A 12,241-nucleotide genomic window follows, 5' to 3' on the forward strand; every position below is an offset into this window, starting at 1 on the left:
CTTCCACATGCGAAGAGTAAAGAACAGATGTTGGCGAGAAAGCCGACGTTAATGAACTGATTCTGTGTGAGAATTTCAGCTTCAGGAAAAGGACGTCCACACGGCCGCGTTTCTTAAAGTTTGTTTTCTGTTTCTGCAACTGTTCGGCTCGTTTATTTTCCCATAATGCAGATTTCTTTTAAATAAACGCTCCCTCTTTCGTCTCCTTCTTTTGATCTATTATTATCCGAGCTTCAAACTCAGTGCGTGTGAAGCTGTGAGAGCATGTAGTAAACTTGAATGTCACACAAATGTTAACAGATGCACCTTCATTGACGAGAGAAGCTCATGATAAACACACAGAAATGTGTTTTCCTCAAACTAAACACAGCACAGTTCCCAGAACTAGACTCACGATCTTAAACTATATTTAATGCAAATTAAATTAAGGGTATTTAACTCAAGCTCGGTTGCAGCCTCGGACGTCAAAACATTCCCAGAAGGATACAGGAAAACTGGGAGTGAGTTCCTCTTAGAGGTAGAATAACACAGACTGATAGTAAATCCAGATATCTGAGGAACACTGCAGACTTTAAACATTACCGCTGAAGGAACAGTCTGGAAATACATTAGATTTCCTCCACATGTGCACGCTATAAGACCTGACCTGACCTACATGCTGCTACTATGTCTATAATCTAGGCTTTCAGTGCCTCCATCACTTCCTCCACAACTGACATCTACACTATCAGTGGGATTATATTAAGATAATAAATATAAACCAACAATTTGTACTTATTAGAGAATCTTTTATTCTAATCCACTCTGTCATTGAGGGATATACTGTAAACCGGAGTTCTGACTGAAGATGCATTATGTGATAAAAGCCTCAAACCATAAATAATCAGCTAAATAATCAGATGACTGGAGGAGTGAAAATCCACACGCGATAAATGCCGCAGCTCCGAGTTCACTTTTCCACCATTTGCCTCGATCATCAAACCGAAGGTCCTCCATCGCCTCCATTAAAAGAGGCGGAAAGCTTTTAGCGCGCTCGCGGTGTCTCATTACTGGAGCGAGGGGAGCCCCGGCTTCCTCCAGAGAAATGAGTAACCTACATTTCTCGTCCCGTCTTCCGTTACTACGAGCAAGAGAGGAGGCGACAGAGAGGAGAGCGGGCAAGATGGAGGAGCAGAAAAAAAAACTTTCTTATATGTTTGTGCATGAAAGAAAGACCCAAATACACATGTTTTTTTTTTCCTCAAAAACATAAATATAAGATGCTATAATCTGAAGTCCCTGCTCATTTCAGAGCCACTTTCAGTAGCTTTTTCCAAGTCTGTGGTCCTTTAACGAGAGCCAGAATGAAGCCCTGTGAGGAATAAAAACATTTCGTACCAAGAAGTCCAACAAAAAAGAAAAAACAGTGTGAGAGCGGCCCATTATCTGGTGAGTCTTTTAGGTAACTGCCAGGTCTAATGATGCATTAGAGCTGCCTACTCACCACTTTAATTCTGTTAGCTTACAAGAAAAAACAAGTTTCACGGGATGAGTGTAAATGCAAAACCTCAAGAAGAAGAAGGAGAAGGAGAAGGAGAAGGAGTGGGTTCGTGTTTTTAATTGAACCAATAAAAAAGGTGCCTCAACTCTTTGGCTTGGCTTCTCTCAGTTTGTATGACTCCCACCAGAAGCTCCCACTCTTAGAGCAAATTCCTGCCTCCTCAGATTCAAACTTCAAACACACAGTTACCCCGAAAGCTTTCCAAAATCTTCCTCCTTGTTTTTTGTTTGTTTGTTTTTTCACCAAGCAGCTTTGCCCAGTTGCAGCCTCCAGAGGCAGATCGGGTCTGAGATTTATTGCCTCACCTGCGACACGAACCACGGCCCTCTCCGCCGGGTCCAGCACCGAGTCCTGGCTCTTCCTCTTCCTCCTCTCGTGCTTGGACAGGTTCCACGGCAACGTGTCCCCCGGAGGCCCCACGAGCCCGGACGGACAGGGAGACAGCGAACCCCCCGAGCGCTCGCTGCGGAAGGACGGCTCGCTGACGCAGGAGCGCTCGCTCAGAGTATCATCGTCCGACGACTCCATGTCACCTCACAGCTGCAGGGAGGGACGGGGAAGGAGGGATAGGGAAGGAGGGAAGGAAGGAGGGAGCGGCAGTGGCAGAGAAAAGAGGTCAGAAAAGAAAGGAGCAGAGGAATTGTGGGGGGAAAAGAGAAGAAAGTGGAGACACTTTATAATTCATTGCAGAATGATGCATCATGAATGATGCAAAGTTTTAGCACAAGAGCAAAATGCAGCAAAGAGGAGGAGGAATAACCGGGTTAAACTCATCACGTCATAGTTAACGGCTGCTGGACACAACAGATCTGAGGAAAACATGAAGGAGAAGCACATGACGCTGAAGATTACCGAGGCCTGGTGAAGCATGAAGGAGCGAGTGAAAGGAAACGCAACCAGGATGAGAACATCTACAAGAACTGGTGGAATAAACCTTCAGGATGAGTCTTAATAACACAGTAAATAACAACCTCAACCTCTTAGCCTCAGAGGATGGAGATAAAAACACAACCTGAGAAATGCAAAGATCACGTTTCAAAGCTTCAGTTTCTATTTTTAAAGAAAGAGTCAATATTCCAGCCTTCACCTCTGTCTTCGCTTTCACTCAATACTTCCTCTCCTTTCCTTCTCATTGCTCATCCGTCCATCTCCACACTCAATTATACAGTTTTAATACAAAGACATAACACAGCGCACACACAAGCAGGGAGCGTGCGTGTTTGAGAGGACCCCGGGGACCTGACGCTCTGATCTGTCCATCACAGCGTCAATGAATCAATACGTCCCAGCTCAGCACACGTCTGTCCTGTGAGAATGAATGAATTGCCTCTTATTGGCTCCTGTAAATCGGCCCCGCGACCTCAATGATTTTACATTTCACGCCTTCTGCTGTGCAATTAAACTCAAACAACTGTTACATTTTTTTCTGGAAGAGTTTCAACGCAAAACATCTTCCTTAACAATCTGATACTTTGCTGGAAAATCATCTCTTTTCTGCAGGAGTTTTTCGTTCCGAGGCGAAGCTGAAACCATCTGATTTATCTAATCGTGCCGGGTTGCACATTTAAAACAACAAACAACATTTTGTCATTGCAGGTAAAGCAACTAATACGATTAACAGCTTCTTAGTTTGTCTATTCAAGTGTCTCTGCGAATCACGAATGCAAATAAAACCTTAAAAAGAAAAGTTGCTAAATTCAGCTTCCATTTATGTTCTAGTTTCCACCTGAGCTTTTCTGTTGTAGTTTGCCTGAATGTCTTCACGTGTCTGGAAAAGGCTAAATGATCAACATAAAGCAGATTTCGGTTTTCGAACAAAGAGCTCAGTTAGCTTTCTTCTACAGATTATGTTTCACTTTCTTTCAGAATAAAAGCCTCTACAGCCACAGGCCACGAATCTATTTTGTTATATATTAATCACCAAACAGCCCTGACAGAAAACGGCCACTCTGATTCCTGAGAAACTTTCCCTGCCAACACCTTCCTCACAGCAGGTCTGTCTTTCTTCCCCTCCAGGCCGCTGCAGATTAAACTGAGTGACCCAAGTGGTCGTCACAGGGTGGGAATGTTTCAACGTACGATGTGTGAGTCCAACGCTACGGCTGGGATTTCCATCTTCACTGTTCCTGCCAAATATCCTCCTCCTCCTCCTCCCCCTTCTCCTCCCTCTCCCGCTGGTGCTGCTGGTCACTGGCTAGACCGCTGGCAAAGCCCCACTTCCTGAATCCCGCTGTCTCCCCAGCAACGCTGCTAGGAAACAGTTAAAGCCTTCCCAGAATCCCCTGCGGTTCTCCGGTCCATGGATGTGAGTGTGAGTAAGTCTCTTTCCCTGCCCCTCGCTGACAGTGACTCAGTGCCACTGCAAACTAGCGGTTTTATAAATAGAGCCAGAATGGGAGCTTCAAAGCCGCACCATGTCATTACAGCCCCGCGAAGGCGAAATGAGACCTCTGAAGAGAAAGAAACCAGCAGCAGAAGCAGCGTGAGCGAGAGCGAGATCACTTCCTGTTTGATGAGACCCTCGCCGAAGCATTTTCACCCACAGTCACAGTTTCCTTCGTTTATACACACAATTACGCACACAATCATTTTTGATGATTTCTAATTGATAAAATCTTTAAATATAAGTTTAAAAAATTAATAAATAATAAATAGTTACGTTTATTTCTTTAGTTTTGATCTCATGAAGTAATACTAACAGCTCACTAAAAGTCTTTAAAGTCTTTAAATTTTCTTCAAAAGTAAAAAATATTCCAAAGAACATGATATAAAAGGAAGAAAAGTCTTGGCTGCTGGATCCAGTACATGTTCAACATTTAGTTATTAAGCTGTTGGCAGCAGTAGCTCAGGAGGTAGAGAGGTCGTCCAATAACTGTAAAGGTTGGTGGTCCGTTGTACATAATCCAAGTTGCTCCCAGCGTGTGTTACCCCACTGTTGTATAATTGTGAGTGAGCGATGATTGGAGGTGGATGGAGAGGCTGTTGGCAGCCACGTTTCCGTCAGTCTGCCCCAGGGCAGCTGTGACTACTGAAGCATTTTACCACCACCAGGGTGTGACTGTGTGAGCGGATGACAGATGCATTCAGTATAAAGTGACTTTGAGTGCCTATGATAAAGTGCTATATAAAACCAATGGATGAGTATTATTATTATTATTAATTCATGTTCTAACTATCAGACTAATATCATTTTATCCAGACGTGCAGCATCTGAGTCAGAGCGCAGAGATGCTGCACGCTTGTTCAGCCTGATTTATAACTCCCAGCCAGGATTTACATGGTCGCCCTGTTCCCACAGCTAAGCCTGAGCAATGTGTGTGCATCCGAACAAGTGTGTGCGCAGCATTACACAAAAGTAACGTAAACAGAGGCCGACAGTGACAAGGGCTGCAGAGGTATCAGTCTGGTGAGAAAGAAGGAGAAGGAAGGACGTTCCCCAGAGGCTAGATGAAACATTTTCAGACTAACGGTCTTAACTGCCAGTCTTGTCGTTCTACAGCAGCAGAGCAGCGCTGAGTGCAGCAGCTGATGGGACTTTCACTGACATTCATGCTCAACAGACAAACCCAAAGCTGAGATGTGCAATGCAAACACCATAACCTAGAGCAATCTAAGCAGAAGATACACTCCCAGTCAAAGATTCACAGTGTCCAACAACATCAGTAACTCTCATTTCTGCACAAATTCGCTTCATACTTATCAAAACAATCTCATCGAATAGTCTTCGCTACAAAGCCAAAGCACAGTGAGGTAGTTGAAAACTGATTTACAACCAGAATTGGACCTTATAACACATTTTGCCTTAACATATAAATATCGCAATTCCAAATTAATATGTATCTTTGTGAACAAAAACCCAAAACCTAAACAGCTTTGACTGTGTTCCAGTTAGCTACAGCTAGCATTAGCAAGCTAGTGTTAGCTAAAGTTGTACCTACTTTTTGCTCTTATTGCTTTTGAAATATCTTTTTTCCTCTTTTTAATGCACTTAAAAGGGGTGATTGAGTTTGTTGCATCACGCAAATAATACAGCAAACAATGTTATTGTTGTTGTTTTGTTTTGTCTTGTTTTATTGCTTGACATTTTCTTCATTTAGATAATGTAGAAAATCAAAACACCCAAGTGCTGTGCGCTTAGCAGCCTAGCTAACTGTAACGTTCAACTCAACTAAGTTCATCTCATTTTATTTCATTAAAATGCCTTTAAATGATATTTATATTTGTCTAAAATATATAAAACTATGTCATTCGTTTTACTGTGCTTTGGAAACAAGTGTTGGATGAAGAGATAAGTATTACACTACGCTAAATAAGGGTCTACAGCCAGCAGGTGATTAGCTTATTATAGTCAACTCAAAACATTAGGGACACAGCTAGCTAACAGAAGCTAACCTCCCATAAAACCAAATCGGATGTTTGTTTTTTTTACGTTTCTACTTGGATATAAATTAAAGGTGTAAGAAATAACATGTTAACAGTGAGCTAAGAGTGGACGTTGCAGAGAGCCTGTACAGCTATTTCCTTTTATTTCCTGTCTTCACGCTAAATCCTAAAGCTAATCCCAGCTTTTGTATTTAGGCTGCACATAGCCAACATTTTTCTAAATAAAATCCAGTATTAACACTTACACCATAGGTACACTTATACAATACACTTGTGAAACCACATTTTGCAATGTTTTGACTTGATTTTATGTTAGATGTTTATGTTAGCTTTCACTCTTAAGACAGAGCTTTAGATACAGAGCTAGATGAAGTTATTAGCTAAGGGAAACAACTAGAAGACCGCAATTTAATGTGTTATTTTTATTTCTGTTTGTGTAAAATTGAAATAAGTAACAAACATCGTGCTCAGATTGAATGTAAAAGGCAATTAAAGATATTTTAATGAACTCAGAGAGCTGTTTCTTCTCTTTCCGGTCTTTATGCTAAATGCTAACGCTAAACTAAGCCTCACATATGTAATCAGCCTACATTTGACCAACTTACATGCAAACACATACATGTAAAATGAAATATTAACCCTTCTACTCCAAAGAAATAGCCAGCAAAATGTGAAAAATTAGAAAATGTAGCTTCAACTTTAAGTCTAGCAACGTGCTCCACCCAAATTTTTTTATAAATGGATTATTCAACATTATTTTTCCACTTCAAACATCTTTACCTCAGAGTCAGACATTACATAAGCACACCTAAAGCACTTCTGTTACCTCCGGTTTTGAAAGAGTTGTTGAATCTGAGCATGAATAGGCAATGTTTCCTCCAGACATGATGAGTAACAAGCTGACTGGATAAATGAACGAGTAGACTGACCTCCCCCACACAAACACATTAATACACATGCATAGGCAGAAAAAAAAAACACGCATACATAAATAAATACTCGCAGACCGACCTAGCTTGCCAACAACACTGAAGTTTACGACTCAGCATCCAGAGAGAGATTTAATCAAAGTGAGAGCGAAAGAATTGAAACAAAAAGAAAGAAAGACGGCGCATAATTAATGAGTGACGGAAGATAAGATAAGAAACAAGAGCTATTACTGGAAACACACAACCCACACAACTGTGTGTGTCGTCATATGGCCACATACAGATTAATATTAACAGCTCCAGGTCGTCATTGTTTCTGTTTCTGTTTGTCTCTGTCTGCTTCTTCTTCTGTATCGTGACAGAATCATCATCTGTGTAAACTAAAGGGCTACAGGAAGAGAAGTAAAGCAGCTCTTGGCCAGACAGACAGACAGGAGGTCCACTTAACAGATGCCCAGTATTGTCTGTAATTATTAGCTTTATTTTGCTTTATTTTTCTCCTGAAGAACATATCTGTCTCATTAGCTGGTAACTGCTCCACTGTGTTTAGCCATTATCTGGGCATTTCACAAAATAGTGGTTGGGTAAGTCAATTTGTTCCCAAACAAGGGATAGATTTGAAATCACAAGATCTAAAAAATTATACAATTTAGATTTTTTTCTATTACACAAATCATGTTATATTGCTTGTTTTTCACAAGCAATGTGGGTATTTCCACCTCATCAGACTAAAATAAAATAAAATAATCACAATTTATTCCCACTTACAGGGTAACAAGTACAGACTGAAGTTATCAAGACAAACGGTTGAAGAGAGTGGAGCCATCGAAAGCTAAAGAGCAGAATGTGTTCTTCAGTGGTTGGTGGAGACCAAAATAAAGCTAAAAGGAGTATGAATACTAAGAATGCAAGAAGTGGAATCAATCAGTGACTAATTAATTGTTTTGTTTTGTTTAAGTCCATTGATTCCCAAATCGTGGATATGTTTACTTTGATTGATTGTGTAGTTTAGGAGCTAAAGATTATTGAGTTTTTAATTTAAGTTCTTTGTTCTTTGATTCTTGGGGTAAAGGGGCAGATTATATTAGATTATTCTTCTTTCTGCTCCCTTTCATTCAGGTTTGGCATTAATGAATGAAATAAAAAACTAAAACAAAAAAATAATTTTACTGTTGCCTAAAATCTTGCTAATTTTACATTGTAACACGTACAAGTCATAGTTTATAGTGCTCATCATTCCCATTTACAGTGTAACAAGCAAAACCTGTTCCCATCATATAGCATAAATAAAATACATCAGTGATAATCAGGTGAACATAGTAGAGAATATAACACGTCAGATATGTCAGTTAGGAGCTGGAGGAGACCAAAAAAAGAACAGAAATGTCAGCCAGTACAAAGTATTCATCAGGTGGACGTGGTGAGAGTCCAACAGATAAAATGTCCCCACGCGTTCAGTATTTTTTAGTAAAAAAGAGGTGAATGTTAGAAGGTTAAGTCATTTACTGAGCAAAACATTTTCTGACACCAGTCTCGCACAATGTGCACATGTAGCTGCTTTTCTCTGTTGCAGTTTTGACATCTGTTGTTCTGCTTTTCAGCTATTTCGTGTTATATTTAATTATAAATTGAACATCCTTAGGCTTTCTGACAGAGACACCTGCAATCTACAGATAGGACCTTATTCTCTGGGAGGTTATGACTGCTAGTTTTTTAAATATTTTCTGACATTCTTTCATAAAGACCTAAACAGTAAATCAGAAATGAATAAACGTCCAGATATCATATTAAAACAGCGACAGATGTGCTATAATTGCGATTGTTTTGTTGACCCCCATCATTCTAAAAGTGACCCCTCTATCCCCAGTATCCCAGATGTATCGGTGCTTTCCTGCATAGTAAAGGGGTGTGCCTATGGTCAGTGAGGAGGGGGGGGAAATGGTGGAGGAGACCAGTTTCACGGAAGTATTTACTCATATGAAATGAAATGTGAGAAGAGTGAGAGTGGTCGTGGGCCTTGTTCGCTCTAGCTAAAGTGTGCAGTAGCCTGCTAGATGAAGGTCCAACATAAGGCTGGAGGGAAATGAACGCATGACCATCTGGCACGAAGCTGCAGGAGGGGAGTCCTGCTTCAATGTTGATTTATTTATTTATTTATTTTGCACCTCCCTCATGGCTTGCATAATATCACTGAGGTTATCCAGACACACAGACAGACAGACAGAGGGACAGCCTGCAGCTTTGGAGCCTATTGGGATTCCTGCAGCAGGTAGAGATGGAGGTGGTGATCATGGAGGGTTAGATACTGGCTGCAGGGTTTGCACGGATCAATAAAGACAACCCTTCTCTCTCTCTGGATGTGCACATAAAAACCAGAGCTATACGTGCAGCCGAGGCTCCATGTCACCAGTTTTGCACGCATGCCTTTCTCGCTCTGTGATTGTGAGAATGTGTTTGCATGAATGGACATCAGACATGGAGCCCAAACTCTGTGCGCGCTCGGAGGGGCTGCAGACTGGGAAGCAGGAGGCTCTTTGTCCAACACGCCGCCACCGCTGACTGCTCGGACGTTATAACACCAACTAATTACATTTATCCATTCGTGGCTGGGGCCGTGGACCGAATGCTGCCTCTGTAAATGCTGCTGCTGGGTCTCTCATTAGGAGGAAGAACCTTCTCACGACCCAGAAACCCTCTGACTGAATGTCCGCTGCTGATTTCCAGCCCAGCCCTACAGCGAGCACACTAATCACGAGCAGTGTGCTTGGAAATAGGAATGTAACAGGCTGTAAAATATCGTGTAATAATTGTCAGCTAAGGCTGAGACTCTAAACAACGTGTTGACAACCAGCAAGGGGAAAAAAACCTGACTATCCCCATTTATAGATTGGATGTGATTGGGTTAATTAAATCTGGCCCTAAATTTAATATTAAAGTGAGTTTGTGGATTATTATGCTCTGATTATGTGAGTAATAGCATCACTGACAGGTCTGGAGGAGACGCGGAGGTCTGAGGCGGAGACGCGGTCTGTGAGGAGCGAGCTCCGGAGCCGCTTACCTTCACCGGGCAGCAGCGGTCCTTCAATCCGAGCACAGCGCCAGGGAGTCCGGGGATGCTGCCGCCGCTGCTCCCTCTCCCCTCCGTGTGGGTGGAAGGAAGCTCGGAGGTTTTCTGGTCCTCACCGGCTCCGGTTTCTGTTCACACCCTTCCTCCACCAAAAAAAAAAAAAAAAAAGAGAAACCGAACCGACAAGCAGCCGGTGGATGAGGCTGGAGAGAACAGCAGACAACGTGATCCTGAGTGGTAATGGCTGTCCTATTCCTCCTATTCCTCCTCCTCTCTGGCTCTCTTTTCTCCTCTCGCCTCCAACAACCCCCACCACCAGCAGCAGCAGCAGCCCTCCTCTCCTGCTCTGCTTTCACTCTCTCTTTCTCTTCAATAGGCACTTTTCACGGCTCTGACACTTAACCCATGTCTATTGAGTGCGCTAAGTGTCGTGGAAATGGAGATCTCGGGTGTTCTCCTGCGTCATGCGTGGCTCGGCGGCACCGCCAAACCCAGACCGAGACGCGCGCACACGCACACACCACACTTTCTCTCAATTTGTAGAGGATTGAAAAAAAACACACAAAAAAAACAGGGCGTTCACGCTGACATATTTGCAGCGGCTACTCATTCACATGTAGTTCAGGGCTGCATTAAGGAGAAGGAGCAGAGCTGGATGTGATCTGAGCTTTTACATCCTATGAGATCGCATTAATCTGGGTTTTTATAATCCCTCCACACACACACTCACAGCGTCAGCCCTACTCTCCCCCGCCTCTCCAAACAGCTGGAGGAAGAGAGCAATTGATTGCAGCTGGAGAAATGAAGAGGAGTGGGAGCTGTGTTTGGGTTGTAGCTCCCAGCAGCAGGGAGGAGGAGGTCTGACAGCTTGGCCTGACTTTGGGTATGATGTAGTCTACATTACAAGATCTTCTACGTGTAGCTTCAAGCTGATTTGGACCAGCTGGATCTCAAACATACCGTCTTTAGGGCTGCACTGATCAATAATTTCACGTTATCAACAGAAAAACACGCCTTCGATCACACATCTCTGAAATATCTTCAGCAATATGGACCATTTTAGTGTCTTTCAGCTCATTGTTTTGGTGGTGAAGGCATGGGAGAGCAAATACCAGGAACAAAGGTCGACTGTGACGTTGCCTGAGTCTGAACTAAAACTCACCACTGAGACCAGATGCCAGCTAGCGCACACGTTCTGCACCCGTGTCAAAGGAAATATCCTTTTGTGCAAGCAGGTGGCAGTCGTCTGCATTCATCATCCAAAAGGGGAAACAGGAAGAGCTTCCACTAGCCAAGAGGCTACGAAGAGCTGCGAACCATCGCACATAGCTGGTCTGCAGTTTATTCATTCAAATGATCATGTGGCGTTGAAGATATTCGCGTATTTGAATGTTCAGATGAGATGAAGATTAAAAAACAAAACTTCTGTTGTGTCCTTTTAACTTTGTAGCTTTGTATACTGTGTTCACATTAGTTTCTCTTCTCATGCACTGATCAGAGTGAACTCTCTGAACGACCGTGGTGACGCGTTGAGTGGCTGCCAACAGGAGTGTGACTAGTGGCAAAGACCGGGAGACGAAATAACTAGGCCCGCGGACGCTGGCAAACCATCACTTTGTCCACAAAACTCCACTTGACAAGAAAACAGAACTCATCCCTGTGTCATTAAATAGCAGAAATATCTAAATTAGCGTCAAAGCCAGTGAACACAGTGGGGCTAAAAAGCTAAAACTAGGGTGAATATCATCAGCTGGACACAAATGATGCTACGAAATAAAGATAAAATCACTTATTTTTTAAGCAAAGGATTTGACAACACACGTTCTGACTGAGCACAAAAGTAACTTTACAAAACCCACAATATTTTCTTGTGCATAATATTTGCATTTAAGTATATTCATTGTGATGACTGTGCAAAGCTTTAGCATAGGTCTCCAATGGGGGGGTTTGTGTCCCCTAGAGAGTCCACGGAGGTACTGCAGGAGGAGTCGCAAAAACTTTTGTTGATTAGACAATTTTTATATCTTTTATTTTATTTTTATTTATTTATTTATTTATTTTTAAATTGGCCCCACAAATTTAACGAGAGCCTATTCAGTCCTCATGTGAAATCCCACGTATGTATGTATGTTTATGTCGGGTATGTTTATGTTTACGCCAGTTCCACGGCCACCCTACTGTTGCACATGTTTGAAATAAATAAAAATGGCTATTTGAACCTTTGCATTATTTGAATAGCTTAATATTTAATGCAAAAATTATAATAATAATGTATATTTATAAATAGTTTAATATAGAACACATATAGTAAGTACTTAATCT

General features: G+C 42.1%; 1 protein-coding gene across 12 annotated transcripts in view; it reads right to left on the reverse strand.

Annotated features, from left to right (window-relative positions):
- Positions 1-10,361, reverse strand: part of macf1a (microtubule actin crosslinking factor 1a) — a 228,628-nt gene extending 218,267 nt beyond the window's left edge. For 8 of the 12 annotated variants that reach the window (XM_047605960.1, XM_047605957.1, XM_047605962.1 and 5 more), the window contains exons 1-2: positions 9,911-10,360; positions 1,846-2,080 (exon numbers count right to left, since the gene is read on the reverse strand). In XM_047605960.1, coding sequence (XP_047461916.1) covers positions 1,846-2,068 — 223 coding nt within the window. In that variant the 5' untranslated portion in view covers positions 2,069-2,080; positions 9,911-10,360. Of the gene's footprint in view, positions 1-1,845; positions 2,081-9,910 lie in introns of all 12 variants that reach the window. The other 4 variants (XM_047605949.1, XM_047605955.1, XM_047605948.1 and 1 more) reach the window with 2 other exon arrangements.
- Between the last annotated feature and the right edge of the window lie 1,880 nt (positions 10,362-12,241).

This window comes from Mugil cephalus, chromosome 14 (assembly GCF_022458985.1).
Source record: "Mugil cephalus isolate CIBA_MC_2020 chromosome 14, CIBA_Mcephalus_1.1, whole genome shotgun sequence".
NCBI classification, from domain to species: domain Eukaryota; kingdom Metazoa; phylum Chordata; class Actinopteri; order Mugiliformes; family Mugilidae; genus Mugil; species Mugil cephalus.